Here is a 22,520-nt window from a genome sequence, read left to right as displayed (position 1 = left end):
CACTGGATTTTGCCTTATTTTAACATTTTAAAAGGGTAAAGAAAAAAGCCCCAAACCTTGTGTATAGGAATATGTTTGCTACATCGTTACAGTGAGAGGAAAAGCTATTAAAGTGTTTTGACAGAGTCACCACAGAAACTGAAATCTGTCTTCCTGAACATAAGTAAAGGTACCTGTCTCAGATCCCTTCTGAAGTCACCCTTGTGCTACTGCTGCTGCCCACCAGCTGGCTCTGCTGCAGGGCACAACACAGAATGCAAGTCTCTGTCACCCACAGGCAGGGTTTTTCCTGCAGTTATTTCTCTTAAATAAAACTTGGATTAAAAGACAGCAATTTAGAACCCCAGTTCTACTGTCAAAGTGACAGTGCAAAGCAAATTGTGACAAGTATGGCTCACTCAAAACTGCTGTAAAACCTCCAGGTTTTAAACTCTAAATCACTCCTGGGAAGACTGATTTTTAAATGTCAGGGTTGGGGCAGAACAAAGCATAATAATAAGAGAGGTGATGATAGGGAAGATTTCTTCTTCCTTCTAGTAGACATCTGGTGACCAAAGAAAAATTGTAGCATGCATGAAGATTAATTACATGATGTACTGCAGGTATGCCATATTCCAGCTAAACACAGAAACTGAAACAGAGCTACTTGGGATCCTCTTTAATTAAGCTATTAACCATTTTGCTGCCTATAAATACACTAAAATAAACACGCAAAGAAACACTCAAGCTAACAAATACCAAAACCCACTCTCCTACAAATTACAAGTATGTAGTAAAATATTTTAGCCCATTCTAGTTTAAATATGTACAGGTTAAAACTTAATATATCACTAGGTACTCAAATCAAAGAAGGTGACCTTCTAGAAATTTTAAAGCATAAACCAGCAAACTTAAAGAAAAATAACAATAGTAAAAATGAGGCCCTTCAAACCCTTGGCATTTTAAATGCCGTGTTTGCTGACAGAAGTAAACCTTAACAGTACCAGGTCAGGCAGAGTGGGTGCCTGCTTCCACCTGGGCCCACAGCACTGTCCATCAGGGCACCTCAGGGGCCATTAACACTGCCCAGCTAACCATTATGGAGAATATCATATGAATTTCCACCAACAACTTAATCAGGATTCAACACAACCCTTGAAACAAATATTTTGGCTCTCCTTCATTCACTGCTTCACTGTTCTATCACCAACAGTTCATGGCAGTATCAAAGCACAGTGCTAATCCTCCTTGTTTAGAACTTAGTTATCCAGCTTTGAAAATATTATCCACGCAATATTTCAAGCTGATGAAATTTCTAAACACCATATTCCATGGGCAAATGTCAAATACAGACCAGGGTGCTGACAGTCATCAGCACTTTTATGCAAAATGAATCTCATCAATGAATAAAATACGTACACACTGCTGCTAAACTCCCCTTAAACCTCGGTTAAGGCTATGTTTCTCTACATAAGGTTTGCTTTTTCTGATTTTTACTAAGCCCTCATCATAATCATGGTTATAGCTACTGGTTATGGAGGGCAACTGAAATCCACTCCTACTTGCTGTGGCTTTGAAAAGATACAGAATGCATACTTGGGCACCTGAATATACATGGCCTGATTTTCTAAAGTGTTGAGCACCTCCAATTCCCTATGAAATCAATTTAAGTTGTTCTTCAGCAACTAAAAGCAGGTCAGTGCACTCAAATCCCAAAGACTATTTTATTTTATGGCATATTAAATGATCACATAAAAGACTGTGTGTGGGGTTACCTTTGTTCAAGTGGCATTACTTATTTAGCAGTTACAACACAAGATGCCATATTGGAGGAAGACAATGGTATGAACTTTCTTGCAATTCAGTGTCTTTAGTTACATGTTATTAGTAAGGGAAAAAAAGAAAATATAAATGAGCAATTCACATGAACTTGGAAGCCAGTACAGACAGCCAGGAACTCACAGTTCCCTCAAATAGTATCATCCTCTCCTTGTAAAGCAAATCCCCAACTTGGGAAATAGAAGCAATATTCTCAACAGTAAATAAAATATTCAAGAGGAGAGAGTTCCCGTAACTAGGAGAACTAAAGACTAACAGCAGCTCTGGTATCATAGTGAAGACGAAATACAACAGATTTCTCTCATTTGCATCTTAAATGATTTTCATAACTTGTTGATAAGCCCCGAATATAGCACAGTAACACTTTTGCAGCACTGAATTAATCTAATAAATTCTAGCAGGTTCAAAGACAGTAAATCACCAGCAGAAATAAAAAGGGTAATCTCAAGATTTAATTAAGCAGACAAGATGCACTTTTTGGTTGAAAACAGACAATGAATCCCCTTTGTGGGTGTCTCCAAGTTGAGCTCATGGAAATGATAACACCTTTCACTGATGGACCATGCAAAAGTAATTTTTAAGAAGGTATCTGGATTTTAGGGAAGCATCCTTGTGACTCATGAAAATTCAACTGCCTCTGCAACCCTACTGACTCCTGTTGCAATCTCCAATGTACACCATCACCTTTTCTGACTCATTCCTCCACAGTCCTGTCCCTCCAACTTCATAAAATGATTTTGCCACAAAGCAATACTTTTTTTTAATTCTTCCCTTTACATTGGGGCTCACTGGTAACCTCAGGGTGAGAAATGTAATAACCTCAGGGCAAATATGCCAGCCTAAGTCAGTACAGACACTACCTCTCCTGCCAGTTTAGCTATGTTTGGAATAAAGAAGCTGTGATGACTGTGCTTTATTTCAGTCTGTGAGTAATACAAAGCTGTGGGGTATGCTTATGGATTGGACACCTCTTGAGTCTTAGCAGTATTTTATGCTTTTTTCAGGACAGTCTAATCCTCATCAGCATTTAGGGACAGCTTCTTTTGGAATTTCCAGAAGACACTGCCTAGGTTAAGTAGTAGCTATAAAGCTTCTTTCTCTTATTTTTTTCCTGAGTTCAGATATCATGCGTTGCTACTTGAGTATCAATTACATTGTATTTAGGCAAAACATATACTTGAGATGTTTAGGATACATGTCTTCATAGTAATATTCCTTTCCTGTCCCTACCAAGTCTAACAACTCTTACTGAAGGAAATATGTCCCATCCAGACTATTCCATTCTCCTGCAGCAGTGGATAACAAGATCAGTTACATTTTTTTCACTTAACTACGTCTATATATTAGCAAGTATTTTTAAGTTAAGTAACATGTAACTCCTAAAACATTATATGCCATTTCTAAAACCTGCATATTGTATACACCTTGTCAAGACAAAATGCAACTAACTTGAATAGTTTGAAATGGATGTCATGGGCATAAGCAAGATAAAATAAACCCTATTCTTATTATAGATGCTCATTAAAACTTAAAATGTGCTTTCTGGTTCCATCACTTTATAAACAGGTTTTTTGTCACTTTACAATTAATAACGCATTTAGCTATGAACGGTTAATTGGTACAAGACTTCAGAAGCAGCATCCATGTCTACAAATGAGAAACATTCTGTTAGTAAATAAATCCCCAGTATCTCTCTGCAAGACAGGCTTTAAGAGGCCTCCCTTCAATATTCTGACAATGTCAGATGAAGCTAAATCTGCTATCCTATGTTACTATTATTTTATACACAGGGCAGAGAGCTATATGACAGGCAGAAGTGCTTCCTAGCACCCAAAGTCAAGCATAAACTGGATCCCAATTTCATGCTGAGACTTGGAATATGCCTCTTTTCTTGATCTTTCCCACCTGTGCCCCAAACAGGACCTATGTTTTGTGAGCTAAAAGGAACTTGGCAGTCTTCTTGTTTCAAATGACCAGCTCTGAGGGAATACTGCAAAGTACACCTGGCTACAGAAATGACTTCAGGTCACATGAAGTCTATGGCAATTTCAGAGACTGAACATGGTTAGCTCCAATCTCAGTCCAGTACTTCAACCACACAACACACTTAGCTATACTAAGTCACAGAAATCCACAGATGCAAGAGACTGATAGGAACTTATTTTTATTGACAGCCTGTCACCAGAGGATAACCTACTAAATATTCCAGAGAAATAATTTATGTTACCACATCTCACAAACATACATTTGAATTTTTCTCTGAAGCACTTCTTTTCAAATGTCAAACTCTTATATGGAACTGTGTCCCATACAACGAGACAATATAATTATATGCAAAGGATGATGAGCAAAAAACAGTATACATGGGCCTAACTTCTCAATTAAATCACTTTTTGGGGAAAAGACATGGCTGTCATGTCAGAATTTCATCTTGACAACACACCTACCAAACCCAAGTTACCATAAAAAAGCTTTACATTGTTCTCAAGAACATCTTGAAGGCTGCTCCAATAAACATAGTTGATTTGTTTTATTATCAGTGGCTGCTCAATCCCACACAGGACTGTTACTCAGAGGAGAAAGGCACATGGAAACCTGCACAAATACAGTCCACACTTCCAGCAGAATACACCTTAGCTTGCTTCAGATTTGTAATAAGCCAATCAAGTGACTTCAAAGTCAGATGTTAGCATATGTTAAGTATGCCCTGGATTGTGTGGAAAAATACATGACCACCACCAGCACCTGAAGGAAGACATCTTTAAATTACTTCTACTGTCCTGACTCTTAAATCACTGTATCAGTCTCAAAGCACATAAAACTATGTACATGTTTGTATGTGGGGACAGGCTGGAGCTCTGGTTAAACACACAAAAAAAAAAAAAAAAAAAAAAAAAAGCATCGATTTCATTGATTTCCAGTTGTAAAGGCCAGAGGCTGATAATTTCTTTGAAGAATTCCAGCCATTGTCTGAGGGATGAGGGACAAAATCTACCAACTCTCTAAATTTGGATAAAACAGGGAGAGCAATTTTTTTATCTGGGATAAATTGACTAGATTCAGAGGTAATGCCATCTAAAAGTTTTTTTAGTACCAGCCTGTGAATGCAAATGAAACCTAGGGATTTTTTGTACATTTCAACAAATGAGGTTTCAACACTTTCAGTCTCAGTATACCAACATCCCTTTAACAGTCTCAAATAAATTGCTTTTTATGGAGCTGCCATAGTCACATATATGTAATAACAAATGATTTTTGGCTTCTCATTTTCAAGAACATCAACTTCATAATGACAAAGAGCAAGCTCCTCAGAAAGGCACTGCAGGTCTGTAAATGCCATTTTTAAAGTTCAGAAAAAGATAATTAACAGACTGAAAATGTCACAAAAGATGAGACCAAGACAGTTAGGCATCTCAAGATTTCCTAAGTAACCACACGAGTTACATCTTTTCTCAGTGTATGTAGTCCTGCTAATAATGTGAATCTGTATCTGCAAGTTTAGAACTTCTTACTGAAGTGTGAATATTAGGAGCTAGTATTTTGTTTCTCTCTTCAGATTAATGATTACACTCAGTTATGATAGTACTGAAACGCTATTGGTATTACGATATTAGGAGACACTTGCATATATATGAGAAAAAAAATCCTCAGAAGATAAAAAAAAAAAAGAAAAAAAGAAAAAAGGCTGATTGTAGACCATAGCACAGCTATGTAACACAATCTAAAGACCAATGAAATATTAGTGACCAACTGTTGTTCACTATTGGCAAGAGAATAGATTTTACATTGGAAAAATATACAAACTATATTCAAAATACCACAATTTCAAAATATTTTATTAAAATTAGCATTAAAAATATTTTGAAGGCTATTTCTCAATTGGTTATTTCTAAATATTTATGAAGAAGTAGTGGTTCATTTCCAAGAATCTCCACCATAAAGTTATGTACTTTAGGAGCCTTTTGTTTTTCTAATCATTGCTTCCATCATATCCCACTGCTCTTTGGTAACCTAACAAAACAAAAGAGATTTTATTGGAATTTCATATAATACTTGCACATCAAAGTATCTGAATGTAAAATAGAAAAGAAGGAAATGAATACCCTCTTCAACTCATTGAATTCTCCTGCCATAGAAACATATTCTCCACCATCCATTCTGATAACCTAGAAAGAGCACAAACAGTGTATTTAGTAATTGCGTGATGTCTGCAGTATCCCGTTGTTATGAACTATAAAAATAAATTTTACTGATTTGGGTGAAAAATGCCCATTCTCAAAATAATGCAATACAATCACTTTTAAAAGTTCTTTTTAAAGATGCTAACAACCATGCACTACACTTAAAAGATAAATAATACTTGCAAAGAATTTTAAATCAAGATGTTTTGTTTCATTTCTGAAACCAGGGCTTTAAGAAAATATCAGCAATACTCACACCATCATCAGGTTAATTGTAAAAACAAGATCAACCAAAACTCACTGCTCCATTAACCCAGCTTGCATAGTCACTGCAGAAATATGCAGCAAGATTTGCAATTTCTTCTATAGTTCCCAGACGACCACAGGGAATCCTCTCAATCATCTTCTTCTCAAAAGCGCCTGTTGGGTCAAGGCGGCTAAAAGCACCCTGAGAATTAAAAGGAAAATTAAAAAAAAAAGCTATAACATCAGAAAATAAAATCCAACAGAGATTTGACTCCACATACATAATATGGAAGTAAATATTTGTGAGTAAGTTGTCTACACCCTAATTGTCAGTAGCACAAAAAGGAGGAAGTAGAAAAGAAAAGCAATTTATTCCTGTTGCACTGATATGCATCTACTGATGATAAGTTGGAATTTAATCCATTTGGGATAGTCACCCACCATCTATCTGTGAAAAACAAAAGGGTTTAATTATCCTTTTTTTCCTCAAACACCCTTGATAAACATTTGAGGAAATAACCAAGACTCAAAATTGCTGCATGGACAGAGGAGAGAAAAAGGGGAGAAGAGGAACAGGAAAGTGACCAGAAATAAATTATAGATGACAGAGTAAATAAAATGGAAAAGAAAAAAACATCAAGTTCAGTTAAATTGCAGCAACTGCTAAAGCTAAAGGAAGTAATTGGAAGCTTTAGTTCTTGAATAGCTTAAAATGGCACAGGAAATAAAAGGGTTTTTTTCTGCTCCTCCACAAGGAAATAACCTCCTCACTCAAAATCAGAAATGTATCAGTAACATTTATGTTAAATTACTGGAGTTATGATTTAAAGCACATTGTAATTCATGTAATCATGCCTGCAAGCATGCCATTTAAGTCTTCTACTGCCATGTTTTTAATTGCCAGTTTATAAGCCTAACAGTGTATGCCTTACTCTTTTCCCATCATGACTTAAAACAATATGATTTAAAGCCATGGATATTGCCCCCAAGGCAGAAAACCTTGATTTTGCAATATGCTGTCGGCCTTTTCATGCTTTCAGGAAAATTTCAAGTCGGAACCACACTCCAAATGCAGCATTTTATTAAAAACACACAGTATCCCAAGCAGGTTATACACTATTAGTTCAAAAAAGGAACATTAACTGGATGTAGAACTATAGACATTTAAATCCCTTAACTTGCCAAATGTTTTTCTTCTACTCTTACTTAAAATACACAAGATACAATGCCTGGAGAACTCTTGGTCTGACCCTCTAATGGTATTTCAACATTCCTATAATCCTGCTAATTCTGCCACTTATTTTTCTTTCTAGTGAAAAGAGTCAAAACTAAGTTTTCCAGCGTAGCATCTAAAACTGACAAGAGGGAAAAAGGAAAGAATATTAAATAAGACAAACACACAATAAAGTAAAAAAGAACCAACTCTGCACCCCTCTTCCCAAAACAACAGCAAAAACAACTGTGAAATATTTTACAGAAGAAGTAATACCATTATTAGTTGTTAGTGCTCATAATCATAATAATTTGATCCAATGGGAAATGGATCCTCCTTTCTCTTCTTGCAGGACTGCTTTCTTTATTCTTCCTGTTCCACCTGCTCTGGATTACTTCCTTCAAACCCTCCAGTCCTCCTTCTCACTCACTTCAAAGCTTCTCATTTCCTTGTCAACTTAGTTTTTCTCTTTCTAGTTTTGAGATTTTCAACAAAACTAGTGAGATTCTGTTCTCATACACCTAAAAGAGATTCTAAGATTTTGGAATGTTTCAGATGTTTAGTTTAAAAATCAGGGGTTAGGCAGAAACAGGAACTTTACTCCAACAACTGTAAAAATTCACTCCACTTGACAAACTAAGTACACAGAAATAAGAATCATCATTAAGTACTTTGATATATCAATTCTTTGAAACACGAAAAAAAAAAGGTTCTGTTTATATCAAGTGTAGTAGAAGGGATAGTGGTAGGTCTCAGAAGTTCAAGAAATCCTATTTTACAAAAAGACTAAGAGGGAAGTGTGTTCAGTATTCCAGCACAGTCTTGACTATCAAGGAAATCATATTAGAATTTACAGCTACAGAGAAGTTAGACTGTTGTGAAGTTAAGTCTGTACTACAAAACATATTCAAGGCTGTGTTTCACTTCATGCCATGTACCTTTGTTTTTATTGGACCTGGTTGAATCACATTGAATCTCATGCCATATCTACCCCATTCGGCCGCAAGAGACCTAAAAATTCATTAACAGAATGCATCAATATTTTAAACACAATATTGTAGTCCTATTCAGAAAAAAAGAAATTAAAATTTAATCAAATGTGTAAATATTAAAACATTCCTGAAGCAGACAATTTCTACTTAAAGGGCTTTTTTGTGCTTAACAAAGTAATTTCAGAGAAGCAAAAAAAATCTCAAATCTCATTCACCAACAGAGGACTATCGTAATCACCCTATGCAAAGCAGGGTGAAGGAGAAATGCTTTCTCCCTTGCAAAGCACAGATGATGTTGGCACCTGAATTCCATACCAAACAGGCCATCATCTTTCTGTGGCAATTTAGATTATCCCACAAGTATACATTTCTAACATTTGCAACATAGCTCTCACATTATGTTTTGAAAGAAAACAGAGGATACATTTTAAAACAAGACCACTAGAATAGTTTTGCTTTATGACATTTTCTCTGCATATTGAGTACTTTGGATCTACAATGGTGAATGAATTAGCTGAGTCATAACGTCTCTGAAAAGTACACATTTCCGTTACAGCTCTGTACAACAGAAATCAAGACCATTACTCAGTCCCTCATTTTCTTCCAGATAAAGAATTCTAGTTACTAAAAGGCTTTCAATCTATTCAATTCTTTCTGCTGAAGTACAGAGCAAAGATGTATGTGCTATGAAGGACTAGCCTGAAATTAAAAATAATAGAAATCCTTTTGTTTGCTGAGCACCATGGATATGTCAAAATAATACTGTTCTGAAATAAGTAGAGCTGCAGACTTTAATTTTAAATAGTGAGAGGAAACAAATTTGTTGATGAATCTAAACAGAGCTGAAGCCACACTATACTGCACCCAAATAAAAGGCATGTATTTTCCTCAGACAAAAGAATGTGGAAGGTGCTATAGATCTCAAACAAATAGCTGTTCACCTATGAGAATGCAAGAGAACCTGATTATCAAAACTCTGTGAAACCAACTTTGGAACTTGCAATTGCTAAAATAAGTAGTTCTACTTGTCATTGTCTTGTAAAAAAAAAAAAACAGTAGCAGTTAATACTTCCCCCTGTAAGAACCTGTCAGCATACTATTTACTTGCTAGGATACTGGAGCCTGGATTGAACTCTTGTGGTACAATGAAATATAGGGAATACACTAATGAGCTCCATTTCTATAGACCAATTACCCCATCCTAAGGATGTGGAAACCTAAGCACACATTTTGCTGTATTACTCACTTGCTCATTGCTTCTACACCAGCCTTGGCAGAGGCACTCGGCAACACAAATCCTGAACCGCTCTCTGCATAAATTGTTGTAATAGCCAGGAATGCTGCTCCTAGAAGGTGCAAAAATATTTAAAAAACAACCCCCACCACACAAACCAAACAACCCTGAAGATCAAACTCTCAAGTTCAGGTAAAAGCAAGCTAAATGCTACAGAAGTTTTCAGCTCAAGTGGTAGGGATACCTTTTCACTCTGGGCACTGAAAAGGCATTTTAAAAATATAGTGTCTGAAACTTTCTTTTCAAGCCTTTTTATTTCAGTTCCCTCTGTTGCATGAGTGTTAAGAATTGTTCCAGGTAAGTGCAAATAGCTATTGATTAGGCTCTGAAGGTCTAAGCCCTCAGAGTTCCACTAATAATGAACTTAATGCATAAATTAGTCTAACTGGAGTGACGGCCTAAGATCTTACAGTGTTTTTTCATAAGTTGCCCTAGTCTAGTTGTCACTAACCAGACATTTTGCCCTAAATTCATCAATTACTGAGTGGGGTGAAAAAAAGAACAAAAAAAAAAAAAAAAAAAAAAACCAACAAAACAAAACAACAACAACAAAAAAACCACAAAAAACCCACCAAAAAAACTGAACAAACCCCCCCACCAAACAAACAAAAAAAACCCCCAAAACCCAAAACAAAAACCAACCAAACAAAAAAAGCCAAACATGGAAAAAAATCACCAGTAACAGTTAGATTTGGCATAATCTCAAATTAACAGCTGAGAGCTTGAGTTAATGTTTATGCAGAAAAATAAATATTTTAAAGAAATTTTCAGAAGCCTTTTCTGCAGCAAGCAAATTACAGAATGAACCTGCATAACATTTCCTATTATTATCACAACAAACTCCATTATAAAAGAACTACTTTCTTTTATATGCTGTATTTTATAACAGATTTAGCAAAAAAACATTCTAGAGTATAATGGAAACTGTAACTGCTTATTTAATCTTTCTTTTATAGAATCCTGCAAATTATGTCTGATCAATGACTGGCATGAGCTTACTGTAGCTGGGAAATGAAGGACAAGGGATGACAGTTCACTGCTTGCGTCACACTAACTAAAATAACTGTTCTACTTACTATATTTTAAAAATAATTTCATTAGAATAGCTGCCCAGGGGATATTTCTAAAACAATATACACTACTGATAGATTGCATGTAAGTAGAGACTCAGGGAAAAAATTACAGTAATATTACACAAAAGAAACTAAAGAGAATCATAAACAAGCACTAATTGAAATGCCAGCAGATATCCAGACACCATGGGCCTTGTTTATAAAAAAGGAGTCTTCACTGGGAGTCTTTGAAAGGCAAAAAAACATAGAACAACTGTGAAGTTATCTAGAGATGATTGTTAATTATACATCTTGTAGAATTAAACAATGGGTTTTCTTTTTAAATATAGGTTAAATACAGGTAAGCTAGGTGAACCTAACACAGAAGTAAGAATAACTGAGAATTTTACAGCTCTGATATTTAAAGAAAACTTCATCTCATACACAACTTTTATTTCTAAAAGTTTCTAAAAAACTAAAAATTTCTAAAAAACTTTTATTTCTGAAATTTATTTCTATTCATAAAATGGACAATAAGTGATCAATTAGCTCCCCTTACTTTTCAAAAATAAGTAACATGCTAGCAGATTACAAATTCCTTTTAAATGCCATCACAGACATGCAGTCTAAAAGCAGACAACTTTTATTTACTACGTTAGACTTAATGTAGGTCAGACTGCAGACCTAAAGGACATCCCAGTGTTCTAGAAACTGTCAGATTCGTAGTATCCTCACGACTGCTCTAAAATATTTGTACTAGGTAGCATCACTTTAGAAACTAAGGTCTCTGCTCAAACTAAAAAAAAAAAAAAAAAAAAAAAAAAACAAGCAAGTACAAAGAAAATGAAGGTGAGAAGACAAACACATACATATGACTTACTTACAAAAACATGCCTTAAAGAAAGCCTTAAACAAAAAGTCATATTTACAGATGGACTCCCCTAGAAAGAAGACATGCAAGTAATAGCAAAAGAAATTCACACGTTTTGGAAGCTCAGAAGTCAAAGAAAGAGAGACAAAAATGAAGGTGAATGAGGTCTGGATTTTACCAAATTTGAGGACAGAAGTAAGAAAAGTAATGTTGTTTTCATTCAACAACAGCAAAAACAAAAGCATGTTTCAATTTGTATTTCACATTACTATACGGGCACACCACGTGCACCTGGAAGATCGTATTTCAATGGTCTGCCATAATGATATAGTAAGTCATAGCTGGGGATGGGTTTCTCATGTGGGAATATCAGCACTAGAATGGTGGAAATTAATTTTTCATGTGCTGCTAAAATAGAGAGGGGACATACTTGTATGCTAACAAAAACTGCTATAGACCCACTGAAACAACATTAACTTCATATTGTTATAATTAAATAGTTATAAGTTCATGGAATACTTTTTGGAGAGGGTTTTGAAGAAATTCAGCTAATTCAGAGGTTAAAGAAATACCAGGGTAAATACAAAAGTAGTATTTCAACACAGTGGCTGTACCTAGAAGACAGGATTCAGTAGCGAGGGCATATGGAAAACCATAATTATATCTCACTGCTTTTTAATGAATTTGACATTATATTATTCTGATCTCATAAAACAAACTCCTTGTTTTTCAATTCATAACTGGAATGTAAAATGAAAGCAGTTCTTTGTAAATAATCTATGATATAACATAGAAGGGCATACATCACATTTCCTTTTAAAACAATGAGCTGGTTAAATAAATCTTTGGCTAAATAGTATATAAAAGAATATATAAAATATATATATTATATATTTTATAGAATAGTATATAAAAGAAAATAATATTTTTAAGGTGAAGCTGTGATATTGAATTAAACTTCTAGGTAGTCCAGAATTAAGAATTAAACCTGAGAAAATAAAATCTAACACTGATTTCATTTCCAAAATTCTTTTTCAAATTATCTTAAAGGTAATATGTTTTAGTACTATTAGTCATATAGCACAGCTGTAAATTTTATTTTAATGTAGGACGAAAATTGAAAGAGATATCCTGACTTCTTGTTCATTTAAAGAAATATCCCATGTTCAGTTCAATGAAATTAACATGCACAGAGAAAATTCAGAAGAAATAACAGCTTTTTTTTTTTTTAACACAAAGCTTTATTTTTTTAATTTTAAAAATGTTTTACAACTAGAATTCTGCAATTAGATTTTCATATTTGGCCTCAGTTGGCCTCTGGGTCCAATTCCACGGCCCAATACTACAATGCTGTTAGCCAGATCTACTGTGTGATACTTAAATACAGCTTTTACTAAAAAAATTCCTTTCTAGAAGAATGTTAAAAATTGTATTTCTCTTCTCACATGAACTCTCAAAACTGGCTATAATAACAGTAAGGCAAGAAAAGCAAGTAATAATATGTCACAATGCTTAAGATACCTTTTTGTACTTTAATGAGCTCCTTTCCAATTTCCAGAGTTACAAAAGCAGTACCATTAAGTACAATATCAGTTATTGTTTTCCAGGCATTAGCAGAAAGTCGTTCAGAAGGGGAAATAAAGTTTCCAGCTGCGTTGTTTATCACAACCTGAAACACATGAAGGAAAAGAGTTAACTAAAAATAACTCTTCCTGAGACAAAAGAAGGAAAAGAGTTAACTAAAAATAACTCTTCCTGAGACAAAAGTAAAGAATTTACAAGAAGCTTTTTAGTGTTTCCAGGGACAATAGTAAAAATACCTTCTTTGAATGAGGTATAAGGGGCAGGGGAAGAGGGAGAATAATCTAGAAGAAATCTTATGATCTCCCACACAGATAAAGTATCAGTAACAGAAAATGAGCTGTATTTCCAAACTACTGTACTGAGGAACTGTATAATGTAGAGGCTGACTTAAGTCACTATTTTCCATAGTATCTCAAGTGCATCCTCACAGAAAAGATTGCCCCTATCAAATTCCAGCATCACACCTATTTAATATAACAGACACATGGGAATAGAAGCAAAAAGTGGCAACCTGATGACTAGAGTCTGGATGAAGTGACTGCTGCATAACAGAATTCAAATCAGTTGTGATGAGAATATTATGATACAATCAACATACTGCAAACAACTACTACAAAACTTTTGTTGAATAGATGTACTTCCATCACTTCCTATGAATAATCATCAGGTAGACGATACTTTCACTTCAGGGCACTAAGCATCACATTAGCAGTATTTAGACCAAAAATTATGTAGCCAGATCTACCGTTTTTAATAATATAATGTGCTGAAGAATAAAACTATGTACTATAAATAGAATGGCACCTTGATTCATGTAGGTTTGCACATAAAACAAACTATTTGTCCTGAAGAACTTCTGGGCTAAATTCTAATGAAGATACTGGAATTTTCAATAACAAAACAGAACACAGTATACATTACATGAATGTAAAACTAATAATATACAACAGCCATTAATTATACATATGGACAGCAAATTCAATTTAAAGGCCTTCCTGAAATTTGAAGGAATAAAAATCCAAACACCTTGAGATACTAAGGAGGTTCCTTGAATCACTGAATAAATACAGGAAAGACACAACAATAAAACTAGTGAACTAAAAACTGTACCATATGAACTTTTAGGTATGTAGGACGGCCAAAATAAGCCATGACAAAAGATTGAAAGCAAAATGATTGCTTTCTAATTGGGAGAAACATTCTTGGGAATGGAATGAATAAAATAAAGCTCTAAGGACTTTCAAGTTACTGCCATTAACTTCTGTCTTTGAGATCTCACCTCACATGTAGTATAGCAGTAAGTGATACCCAGGATTCATAAACTAACACCTCATGTCTGCAACTACAAGAAAAACTGGACAAAAAGAAATGAATATTCAATTTACTCTGACATCTATCTTAAATACACAAAATATGTGAAATTAAAGAGAAAGTAAATGCTTGCAAAGAACAAGTCATGGGAAGCATTTATTCAGAAAATTATTGATGCTCTAAATTTGTACTATACAGGAAGAAATCTCCTCCTTCTCTGCACACATGTAAAACCTGAAGATCATGATTCTGACTTTGGCCAAAAATTGCCTTAACTAATAGTCAAAATAATATCCAGAGAATCTTGTCTACAAATCAGGACGGTGAGTTGCCTTATTTCTAACACTGTTATAGCATACAGCTATACAGCTGTATAGCCTACAATTTCTCTACTTTCTACAACATTTAAAATTCAGTAGGTTCTCTACCACATCTATAGGAAGCTCCTTGTGAGTGCAAATCATCTGTAACACATATACAACAGTTTTAAATTTACAGTAAACAGTTTTAAATTTGACTGTCCTTTACAATGATGCTACATTATCACACTTTCTATTAGCTAGCAGAATCCAAGCTGTTATCCCACAAATCAGAATCTGATGATTATCATCCTTCAGACTGCACCAGATCGCCCTCCTCACAATCTGATGTAAGGAGCTCTGTTCCTTTGTGCCAAACTATTTAAAAAACAGATGCTTGGCTTGACTGAAGGACTTTTTTCTTCATTTTATGAGAACTTAATCTTCAAATTGGGACCTTCTTTGTGTATATTAATAAGCTAAGCAAGGATCAAAGAAGACATTTATGGTTCTTTCCCTTCCTGTTTTATGAAGCATTGTGCTAAGATGTAATTCAGTAAACACAGGTAAATCACCTTTTCAGGAGGATTTAAGGGCAATATTCCATTCCCTTAATTCAAAGAATCCCTCCAGAATTGTCCCATTATTTGAAATGAGATGTTAGACCTCAGAGTAAGGGTAAAAATGTTTTGTCTACTTGGCCACTAAATATTTTAAGAACCACAGGAATAGAGTAACTGGTCTAACTATGAGTGTGAGCTTTATCTTGAAGTACTGCCACTGTTCTGTCTAGTGTCTTTTTATATTCCATTAACTTTCTATCTTATTAAGTTTCTTCACACCTACTATGCAAAGTATTTTCAGTAATGAAGAATAAGTTCTTTCCTTTCCCTAGAAGACTTACATCAGGATGTCCTGCCACTTGGATTGTTTCAGCAACAGCATTCTTAACTGAAACAGGATCTCTCACATCACACTGGATGGCATGAACCTAAAGAATAATTAAAAGGCAGTTTTAAAACTTAAAAACTATATCATTCATAAATTAAACAAGTCCACAGAAGCATAAAAATGCAAAAAAAAAATCCAATAAAATGTAGAGTATAATACATAACACATTCATAATTCTGCAAAAATTTACCTTATTCCCTGTTTTAGAAGAAATTTCATCTGCTGTTCCTTTCAAAACATCCAGCTTCCTAGAAATATTAACATCTCTTATATCAGTTAAATGCAATTACAATTCAGATTACTAAAATCTTTTTTTTTCTGAGCAAATATGAACTACAACTTAAAATATGTGTGTGGCACATGCATGCCGCTGATTTTCATCAATTAAAACTCATAGTTTTAAACACAGTAGATTAAAACTAAGCTTAACCACTAACTTTCTTAAAGAAAACTTTAAGTAATTTATAGTGCTACTTTAAAGCAACTCGGAAGTGACAACATGAGAGACTCTAAAGCTAAACAACATGTGATAAGCCAGAAAAAAAGCACACGATCATAACAAACTTAGTTTTAGCTACTACTCTACTAGTATTAATAACATATTTACATTTAAAACTAAACAAATTACTGTTAGGATGAATGTCACAACACTTCTGTTTATTTTGATTTAAAATGAGATTGTTTTTCTATACTTTACTGAAGTGCTTCTAGACTCTACTGCAGTTCTTAAGAGCTGTAGAAAATCATCATTAAAGGAAAATCAGGGCTCTTGTCGAAAGTCAGAAGAGGAATGGATTTAATTCTTTATTGTAATTTAAATCTGTATCAAGAACACCTGTAATAACATTTATTACTGTTCAACACTGCCCACTGCAAATTTTTGTTCTCTTTAAGGCTTTAGTTGAATTTATGACTAATATTTGAGGTTGTTTACTTTGCTGCCACATTTCATGAAAATGTGCTTAGTTTATTTCTTTCTACTGATTTTTATACCATTAAACATTTGCAGATTTATACCAATAAACATTTGCAAGTTTCTAGAATCTACAATATGACATTGCAATTTAAATGTGTACTGTAACAGAACAAATGGAATAATTTTTTCTGGTTTGTAAAGAATAAAACAGTCAGTACTAAATGGAAGTTCTAAAACATCTTCATTAATATTTACCGGCTTGCTATAACACACTTGGCACCTAAACTGGACAAAGCTGTTGTCATCCCTTTGCCAAGCCCAGTACCTCCACCAGTTATAAAGGCCACTTTCCCTTGGAAGGTATTTGGTGGCAACATCACTTTTTGAAGAGGTGAGAAGAATGCAGCTTGTGGTGCACTGCTGTCTTGATGCAGCACATTTGGCCCACGGCTGAAAAACTGGAAGAAAAAAACCCAGAAAAGTTAGTTTTTTTCTCCTTTCTGTATGCAGGACTGTTACACATGATCAGATTTTCCTATGGCAGTGGAGGTAGCAATCATAACTCCCTTATTTTAAGTAAATATATATGAATATAAGAATCGCATTATAGCAACACACATGCTATCACTACCTAAATGCTATCACTAGACTAGGAAAGCACTTGATCTATTTTTATATATTATACTGCAACTAGAGAACTACTGAAAAAATACTTCAGTCATGCTTCTTGCTACTTCATGCTTTTCTTGTATCTATCACTTTTACTAAAGCATGTGGGAAACCATTAAGAACTAATTACTGAAGGACTTGGGCATCAGATTGATATATGCACTGTAATTTATGCATAAACAAATCCATGTGATTTTAGGCTACATATGCATGTATTTACAAATTTAAAATCTTCAGTAACAGACTCATGATTTTGATCCTTTACTACTGCATCCAACCAAACCTTCTTCTCTACTGGAGAACAGGACAGAATCAAACTTCACAACACCTGCCCTAATGGCCACTGGAGCTGCTAAGGAAACCAATGCCATTTCCCAGACAAAACTGGGCAGGGTTACATTATCAGCATCACACCCTATCCCAGCAGAAATACCATGTACAGTACATTAGCCTCAGAAGGATTGATCCCCTGCAAAAAGACACATGATTGGAACATGTTTAAAAACAGACATGAAAAAAGAAGAAAATTCAGTATTACATCTAGAAAACTATGCTAGTAAGAAAATACCCCACAAATGTACTGAGAAATTTGTGATGTCTCCAAGAAAGTTGCAGCAAAAATAGCGAACAAGATACTTCTAGCATCCTAATATGCTAAACTAACTCAAGTCCTAATCTAAGTATTGAATTAAATGCCTTGGGACAGCAGCACTGCAGTAATAATTGAGAAATTCCCTTATTATTTAAAATACAAAAGTTACCATAACCTGAAGCTGCAAATGCTTCCAAGTATGACAAAACTAGATTTACTTTATTTTTGATGTGCAAAACAATTAGAAGACTGTAAGTTATACTTATTTTCTCTGGTTTTACCTTGTACTTGAGCCTTCAATGTGCTTATTTTAATACCAAAAAAAAAAATCTAATACAATTTTGTGAAAGAAAACTGAATGGTTACTGTTGTATGATCCTGTTAAGAAAACTATGCAATTGTTCAATAGACTGACATGAAGAAGAAAGGTAGTTTTAAAATAGTAAAAATATTGCACCTTATTTCTGTTTACTAATTCACATTTTGAACACTAAAATTAAGAGACAATATATTTAGTGGTAGATGATTACTCTGGATTTCCCACAGCTACAATGCATTGGGGGTTTCACAGAGCTTGAAGCTGGCCAGCAGAAGTGTGCACATGGATCTTTCTGTGTGGTAATACATATGCATAGGTAATTCAGGTGAAAACAGAGAGAACAACCATGGAATTACACAGACAATTTAACACAACTTAAAGCATGGTGCTTTAAGCAGGAAAGGGAAATGTGAAGGTTCCCTTTTGGGACTTTCTTAGTAGGCCCTTACTCATCTCTCTTCAGGAAAAAAGCTCCCTCTGGAGAATTGCAGCTCATGGCAGAGACTGCAAATCAAGACGGCATTTGGACTCCCCCTTCCTTCAGGACATGGAGATAACCCCGAGGAGTGCTGAGACTCCCTGATCAGGTGCTCTGGTAGTGACAGACACAGCCCAGTCTTCTTGCTCTCCCACAAAAGAAACACTGCAAGCAGCTTTCCTTGTGCTCCAGGGGGGAAGATTAGGCCATGCCATAACAGAGGAAAGCAGAAGGCTGCACCAAGACTAATAAAGTATGGCAATGATGACCAGCCAGTAAAGTTGTTATAATTGAGCAATCTTTTAGTCAGACTGCTATCATCTCCTTACTGGCTTGCACAAGAGGTTCTATGACAGCATCCATGCAATTTAATCATGCCACTGCTTAAGGCTGAGATTTTAAATTAAATCTCAGGTGTAAACAGAGATATAAAGAAGTCAGTAAACAGCTTTAGAAAAAACAAAGAGCAAACAACAAACACACAAATCACTGACAAATCAAAAAACAACCCTCACCCAGGGGGTGGAAGTGAATTGTGAAATTACTGCAGAAAGCCATCTCAGAAACACAAAAGTAGTCACTGGAAAGAAGCACTGTGCTCGTGGAGAACTCACTAGAAATGGCCTCCAGCAATATCCACACAGTCACAGAATCATAGAATGGCTTGGATTGGAAAGGACCTTAAAGATCATCTTGGTCCAACCCGCCTGCCAATGGCAGGGATACCTTCCACTGTAACAGGCTGCCCAGAGATCCGTCCAACCTGGTCTTGGAACACCTCCACAGGTAGGGCATCCATAACTGTTCTGGGCAACATGTCCATATCTAACCTAAAGCACCCTCTTTCAAACTGAATCCATTTCCCCTTGTCCTGTCACTACATGGCCCTGCAAAAAGTTCCCCTCCAGATTTCTTGTAGGCTCCCTTCAGGTACTGGAAGCCTGCCATAACTCCAACTCGGTCACAAGTCAAGCCACGCCACTGCTTGGACAACAACATTCCAGCCATTTACCTAAATGGATGGCGCTGCACAGCTGTGCTATCGGGGCCAAAGGGCGACACCACTCAAGCGGGCGGCACGGAGCGGCCGGCGGTGGGGCAGCAGGCCGTGTGCCGGGGAGCTCAGCCCGCACCTCTGCGGGGGCTCCGCGGCGGACGGGCCGACAGCTGAGGAGAACCGAGGGGTACTCCCTTCCTGGCTGCTTCCCCAACCCCGGCAGCGGGAACCGCAGAGCCCCGCCGTGCCCTCCCTCTGACGGGACAACAGCGCCCGGACAGAGCCGGGGCGGCGGGGCAGGAGTTGTCGGAACATCTCCGCGGCGCCGCCCGTCCGCCCTCACCCCGGCAGCACAGAGAGCGCCTTACCCGCCCAGCGCCGAACACGCAGCGGCCGCGCACCCCGCGCCGCCACAGCCGCGCCGCCGCCGCCATCTTCCCCCGGCGCGCTCTGCGCCTGCTCCGCGGGGAGGAGCGGCGGCCGGGCGGGCACCGGCAGCGGCGGGCGCCGGGGAACCGGCGAGACCGCCCCTGCCTCGGGTGCTGCGAAACTAGAAGATGTAAAAATTTTCTTAAGAAAGGACGTTCTTTGATGTTTGATCTTTGTATACTTTCAAGCCTAATCAACAAGAAAGGAGCAAACAAGCTTTAAGCGATGTCCAGGTGAAAAACAAATTATTTGTCGGTGGAATTGCCTTGCTAAGGCTTAGGGCTTGACATGTTTCAGTGATCTCAGACCTAGAGAGAGATTAACAAAACTTGGGAAGAGGGACGTACTACTGACAGTGGACACAAAGAATGCAGAATTTATGGGCTACCAAGGGCACTTGGCAGAATCCCCATGATAAAAACTAATAAAGGCAACTCTGCATCTTTCGCTCGTGTCAGCTCTGACTGGGTATTTCTGACGGGGGAGATTGCCCAGTGACCCAAAAGAAAAGAACGACTGAGTATATGGACTAAACAACATGAGAAGTGAGAAAATCATTAACCAATTGAAGATAGAATGCTAATTAATAAGAGAACTAGGCAACTGGTAGCCAATGAACATGAATGCCCTTGTTTGTTAAAATGTTTAAATAGTGAAAAGTTTTGATTTCCCTGTGCTGGCCTTGTGGATTTGCCTTTTTGCACAAAACTATAAATAAATCAAATCTGGTGTGGCCTCTTGCACACCAGGTGAAAGAACCTATTTTGGAACAACACAGAGGCACCTTCTCAGCCACAGCCACTGCCCTGGTGCCTTCAGTTCCAGCTGTGAGAGTTGGAGAATGGTTGATTTATCTGTGTTGAGCACAGAGACTGACAGATGGAAAAAGTAATGACTGACTGATAGTCACCCATTTGCACAGCCTTGGTAACCAGACACAGAAACCTGCAGAGTCGTATCTGCTCATAAGGAAGGGTAAGGGGTTGGGGAAGTAGCATAATAGCTGTAAGAACCAACAGATTTAATAAAGCTTCAGGTTTTGAGGGGAGGACACTACACTTGGTGAATCTATGCAGTTACAAAAGTTGGCATGAAAGACAACAAATCTATCAGTAGAGTAGGTCTGTGCGATCAACTTTTGAGTTGATAAGAATTCCAGATAAACTGATTACACGCTTCTGTGGGAGTTCAGAGGAAGCAGAATTTAAATCCTACAGCTTAGTCATCATTGCCCTGTATAAAAATGGCGAAAGAGCTATTTTTTTCTAAATGTTCAGCATTTAGGAAAAAAAAAATGTTGATGCTCTGTTGGTACAGCAAGCTCTAAAGTAACATCTTTGTAAGTTCTACACACAGTCTGGCAGGCATTGAAGCAATAGTGCCACACTGCTGTGCAGTAGTTGCCACATTTACCATTAAAGCAGCATATGGAAAATATCTGGTAAGAGTTAGAGAGTTGCTCTAAGACTTTACATCGTAACATGCCATTACAAACAGTCAATTCAACCACACTGAGTCTCAAGGCATTTGTAATCACAGAAAAACAAAACAAAACTGCAACAAAGAAAGAACCTCAGGAAATAAACCACCAAAAAAAAAAAAAAAAAAAAAAACCAAAAACAGCTGGAGAAACAGATTGTATATAGTTCATGGGAAGTTTTTACCGTGACAAATACTACAGAATTTAGGAAGCTTCACCGGAACAATGCTAGCAAGAGGAAACAAACTACAAACCATGCACTGGAAAATGCAGATGTGCCAAACAGCGACCTGCGAAATAATCATTGTATTTCTGTGGTGAAAGTGAACACGATGATATGACTGAATGTATTAGTTTTGCACGGCCTGGTTTGTGGTCGCGGGGGGCCACAGAGGTGGCTCCGGTGAGATGCCAGCCCCGATCTACGCTGCCACGGGGCGAAGGGGACCAGCTGCGACACGAGGACAGGCGAGAGCCGCGGAAGAGCGCCCGCCCCGGCCCCTGCCCAGCCCCTCTCCGGCCCCGCCCCAGCCCCGCCCCCGTCTCGGCCCAGCCCCTGCCCGGCCCCGCCTCGGCTCCGCCTCGGCCCCTGCCCGGCCCCGCCTCGACCCCTGCCCAGCCCCTTCCCGGCCCCTGCCCCTGCTCGGTCCCTTCCCGACCCCTGCCCAGCCCGGCCCCGCCCGGCCCCGGCCCCGACCCGGTCCCGGCCCCGCCCCGATCCCGCCCCGACCCCTGCCCAGCCCCGCCTCGGTCCCTCCGGCCCCGCCCCGCGCACGCGCGCCGGCCCAGCGCTGCAGCGGTAGCGCGAGGCCAGTAGGCGGCGCCCTC

At 37.4% G+C, this 22,520-nt stretch overlaps 1 protein-coding gene across 2 annotated transcripts; it reads right to left on the bottom strand.

Annotated features, from left to right (window-relative positions):
* Positions 1-5,633: 5,633 nt before the first annotated feature.
* On the bottom strand, positions 5,634-22,151 carry DECR1 (2,4-dienoyl-CoA reductase 1). 2 transcript variants are annotated; one of them, XM_053955973.1, is made up of 10 exons: positions 21,947-22,151; positions 16,984-17,186; positions 16,003-16,060; positions 15,766-15,852; positions 13,189-13,336; positions 9,697-9,796; positions 8,397-8,469; positions 6,301-6,447; positions 5,922-5,984; positions 5,634-5,829 (listed from the first exon to the last, which is right to left on the bottom strand). In XM_053955973.1, exons 1-10 carry the CDS (start codon positions 21,995-21,997, stop codon positions 5,770-5,772), a joined length of 990 nt encoding a protein of 329 aa, XP_053811948.1. In that variant the 5' UTR covers positions 21,998-22,151; the 3' UTR covers positions 5,634-5,769. The 2 variants fall into 2 exon arrangements, with proteins under 2 accessions (XP_053811948.1, XP_053811938.1); XM_053955963.1 differs by lacking the exon at positions 21,947-22,151 and adding an exon at positions 20,152-20,232.
* Between the last annotated feature and the right edge of the window lie 369 nt (positions 22,152-22,520).

Source organism: Vidua chalybeata, chromosome 1 (genome assembly GCF_026979565.1).
Source record: "Vidua chalybeata isolate OUT-0048 chromosome 1, bVidCha1 merged haplotype, whole genome shotgun sequence".
NCBI lineage: Eukaryota > Metazoa > Chordata > Aves > Passeriformes > Viduidae > Vidua > Vidua chalybeata.
This window is presented reverse-complemented; position numbering and strand designations above follow the sequence as displayed.